Source organism: Salvia hispanica, chromosome 4 (genome assembly GCF_029641045.1).
Source record: "Salvia hispanica isolate PSC_SH4W2 chromosome 4, Shi_PSC_v1, whole genome shotgun sequence".
In the NCBI taxonomy this organism is placed as follows: Eukaryota; Viridiplantae; Streptophyta; class Magnoliopsida; order Lamiales; family Lamiaceae; genus Salvia; species Salvia hispanica.
In genome coordinates, this window is record NC_142695.1 from 52,815,914 (window position 1) to 52,820,575 (window position 4,662).

At 40.8% G+C, this 4,662-nt stretch overlaps 1 protein-coding gene across 1 annotated transcript; it reads right to left on the minus strand.

Moving 5' to 3' along the window:
- Positions 1 to 645: 645 nt before the first annotated feature.
- Positions 646 to 2,280, minus strand: LOC125193030 (anthocyanidin 3-O-glucoside 5-O-glucosyltransferase 1-like). The gene has a single exon (XM_048090734.2). The coding sequence runs from the start codon at positions 2,203 to 2,205 to the stop codon at positions 850 to 852; it is 1,356 nt and encodes a 451-aa protein (XP_047946691.1). The 5' UTR covers positions 2,206 to 2,280; the 3' UTR covers positions 646 to 849.
- Positions 2,281 to 4,662: the final 2,382 nt, after the last annotated feature.

The window sequence follows — 4,662 nt, forward strand, 5'->3', positions numbered from 1 at the left end:
AAAAGAAAAATATGTTAGTAAAAAAAATGGTTCTCATTTATTAGAGAGAAAGAAATTTTCTTAAATAGAAAGTTTCACGAGTACTCACAAGTATCTCATGAAACTCTTTTTTCGGCAAAATTAGTGGTGATATAGAAGCTGGATCTTTTCCACGAGTACGGTTCACAACTCACTTAACGTAGTAGGGTGGTTGTAACTACCTTTATTCCACATAAGTGTCCGTCTCATAAAATAAATGTCACATATTTAAGGAAAAATATACGTTATGGGATCAATCAAAAGACACAATTTAAATGATAGGAATTTTTCATCAGAAGTATCGCTAGTTGAGCTTATGAATCATAAAATTTAAAACAAAATATTTATCAATTAATGAGATTATATTGTCTCTTTGGTTGATAAAGAAAAAGTAACGGAGACCGCATGGTTGGAGGTTGGAGTAAAATCGACCACAATTGATGAGAGAGAGAAGCCTTCAATCTTTTTAAAAAATACACAAGTAATGTGCGTTGTCGATCACTGAGAGCATCCCTAACCTGTCCCGAATCCAGCCAATACTTGTCACACTTATATTTTAGGAGTATTATTTTCTATTACTTATAATGGACCCATATTCTACTAAAACACTAACTTATACCCACTTATTATAAACAAAAAAATAAAAGTAAAATCTTCATTTCACTACCTTCTTTATTCCATCTCTGCTATTTTTTTTAACTAAAACTCGTGCTGAGTCAAAATGTGCCGATTAATGACGGTGGAAGGAAGATGTACTTATTCTATTTATGGTCTCAGAGAAGAACACAATGACAGTTGATGATCATTAACACCATAAAAAGCAGAGATTAATCAAATTTGTTGAAGAAAGGCGTGGATATTATTAAACGAAGATCCATTATCCGCCATAGCTTCCCTCGCCAAATCCTTCCATTTCCTCGCATTTTCCCTCACTGCCCTGCTCTTCTCACCCCCATCCATCACCATCTCTATACACCTCCGCAACTCACTCCCACCCCCTCCCCCCACCCTCACCCCGCACCCCCACACATCCTCCATCAGCTTCGCATTCGTCCCCTGATCAAACCACTGCGGCACCGCCACCACCGGCACCCCCAAACTCACACTCTCCACCGCCGAATTCCACCCACAGTGCGTCACGAAGCACCCCACCGCCCCGTGCCCTAGAATCTCCAATTGCGCGCACCACCTCACCATCTTCCCCAATTTCCCCAATTCCGTGGCGTGGCTCAGCTCCTCTTCGTCTTTCTCATCCTCGTCTCCTCTGATAACCCAGAGGAAGGGTCTCGCACATGCCAGCAGCGCCTCCGCGATCCCCTCCATCTGCGCCTTCGGGAGCTTCAGCATGCTCCCGAAGGACACGTACACCACCGACGACGGCGCCTGCGCGTCCAGCCAGGACGCGCATCCGCCGCCGTCGTCTGGTGCACGGAAGAGATCGCCTCCGTATGATCTGTCGGAGGGGTCTCTTCCGTCCAGGTACGCTGTGGGGATCAGCGGCCCGATCCCCATCAGCTCGTACCTGTCGACCGCTCTGAGCGCGTCCGGCTCGAGCGCGTCGAAAGTGTTCACGAGCACCTTCACTTTTCCGTTTTCGGCTCCGCCGGCGTCTAGGGTTTCGAGCTTCTCTCTCATCATGGACTTGAATCTCTCCGGCGTCTCCGGCAGGAGGAACGTCGGGAGGTCGCGCTGCTCGAGCGGCGGGAGGTGCGGGAGGCGGATGTCGTCGGAGCCGGCGTCGACGGCGGCGGCGTGGCCGTTGAAGTAGAAGTGGTAGATGCAGAGGACGGTGGCGGGCTCGACCCAGAGGAGGGCGCTGGGGAGGTGGGCGTCACGCGCCACCTCCGCCGCCCAGGAGAAGAGGTGGGAGTAGACGAGGAAGGAGGCGTCGGTGCGGAGGAGGAGGCCCCGGAGGGCCTCCTGGCCGCGGGATTTCATCTCGGACATGTAGCGGCCGCTGTCGCCGCCGGGCTTGAGGCCGTCGTCGTAGCCGTCCGAGAAGGAGACGAAGTCGAGGCCCGGCGGGGATGCGGCGGCGGAGGAGATGGCCATGCGCCGAGATGCGTAAACGCTGGTGAAGAAGGTGACGTCGGTGCCGGCGTTGAGGAGTCGCTTGGCGAATTGGAGGGCCGGATTGATGTGGCCTTGTGCCGGAAATGTTGCCAACACCACGCGCCGGCGGCCCATTTCTGTGGAGTTATTGGTTGTTTATGGAAATTTCCGGTGGTGGAGAGAGGATTCCTATGTCGCGAAGAAGAGAAATACAAGTATATATATAGCCTATAGGGGTGTTTGGAGTATTCATTATCAAGAATTGTCAAATTCTAACATGTAATTTTAAAATTTAACTAGAAAGATTTAAAAATTTGTGTGTCATAGTTATCACAAGTCAAATTAATCTTATATACGAAACGACTTCTTTCTCTTTATAAATTCACAACATCACTTAACTCGCGAGGTAATATCCACACATAAATTTTTGAATGACATATCGACTATAATTTCATAAAAAAAATTCATTCGCGAAATTGATGTGAACAATTTATGATTTATGGAATAATTTATTTTGTGGAATGGACCAAAATTAGAGTACATTGCCCTTTTATTTATCCAACACAGTATTTTAATTTAATGGTTTTATAATGTACGAATATTAATATGACTTGACCTGATTGTTCAAGGTCAAGTTACTACATACAGGGGGTGTTCGGTTTGCAAGATTGTAATATGTTTGGTTCATGAGATTCAACTCTACAACTCAATCCTAGATGAATAATTAGTCATAACTAACCCCCTATGATTAAAATAATCTCACAACTCAATCTTAAAATGTATCTTGATATTATTTATCTTGGAAAACCGATCACCACCATAGTATTTTATCTTACCTATGCTTAAGTTAGATAGAAATTGTACAAAGCATTTGTGATAATGTATGGATGAAAGTAGTAAACATGCGCCACCCATCTTTCAAGCACATGCCAGCTACCGTTATGTTTCTCTAGCTAACCTTGCATTCAATTTCTGGCCAACGTAATTCTATGTGCACCAATAAGACTTGGGTATGAAAACGACTATATATGTACTTTCAGAATCGTATTAAAAGACGAACCATTTTTTTTAAAAGATGAACAATGTTTGTTGTAAGATATGCTACTATTTTTTTTAAATCCAGACTCTTATATGATGATTTTAGTTAATTTGTGGCTCAAAACTTATAATCTTCAACGTGATATTCGCATCAAATGAGTATAAATTTAGTGACAATTAAGTGTCACGGACTCACGGCAAATATAAGTACATGCTACAAATCTCTAGTCATAGTCTCGGCCCATTACAATAATTGTTTTGAAATGCTTAATAAGTACTCCCTCGTTCCATAGTAATAGAGTCATTTTACCATTTTGGTACATTCCATAGTAATAAAGTCATTTCCCTTTCTAGTAAAAATCAACATATTTTTCACACCTACTTTATTCTCTCTTAGTTTTCTCTCTCTTCATCTCTCTACCTTTTTTTATTTTCCACTTTATTCTCCCTTTACTCAACTTACCTAACACAATTTTAATTTCTTAATCTCCGTCCCGAAAATAAACACCTCCATTACTATGGAACAGAGGGAGTAGTTGTAGTTTTTTTAGGATCAATAATGTGATTTTTTTTCTCTATGTTTTCCTTCGTTAATTGCTGTAATATTTCATTTTATACAAAGGAGCCTTCGTTGATTAATTCGGCCCTTCCTAAAAGAAGCCTTAGGAGCTGAGCTATTGGACCTTGCAAACTAATTAAAACGCACGTATAATTAAGTGCAAAATCCTGAATATTGTTTAAGTGCAACGATATGAATAAATTAAGTTAAGTATTTGGCCTAATTGAGATTCATAATTGACCGTTCTAAAATATTTTTCTGATTTTCAAGTACATAATTACATCACTTTTTCCACTTCTTCCGTATATAGTACTCCCTCTGTTTCTTTATAGTTGAGTCATTTTTTCCATTTCGGAGGGAGTAGGTACTATTTAATTAGCTCATTAAATAAAGTTAAAGAGACGCGTCATGGGTCAATTAAAGTAGTAGTACTTATACATTTTTCCAACTAACATCGTCTCATTGCCATGCATTATATAAACGTGAAGTGTGGAGTAATAATATTAGGGTGGACTGGTAGAGTGTCTTAAACAATCAATACTGGTAATATAGTTTGTCCTAACAGTGTAAATCTACTATACTTTGGTAATCAAAATAAACGACTATATTTGGAAATCAACATAAAACTTATAAACCCGTTTTGAGATACGATTTTCCAGACACGACTATTTCAAGAAGTTTGCCTCATGCAATCAATGATTTATTTATATCCTGCTTTAATTTACTTTTGATTCTCCGGCTTCTCCGGCTTATTATCCGGCTTATTCTCCCCCCTCTTTACTTTCCTTCTTTGATTCATGATTTTAATAAATTTTTATCATCGTTATAATTTAATCCATCAATTAATCTAAATTACTAAACACCTCACCTCGCTAATATTATCTTGTTTAATTATATACTACGGCCATATTTGATATGGGTGATAACTCATCTTATGAATAAAAATATTATTTTTGCTGGATGACTCGTTTCATCTGTGACTGTTAAAAGAGTAC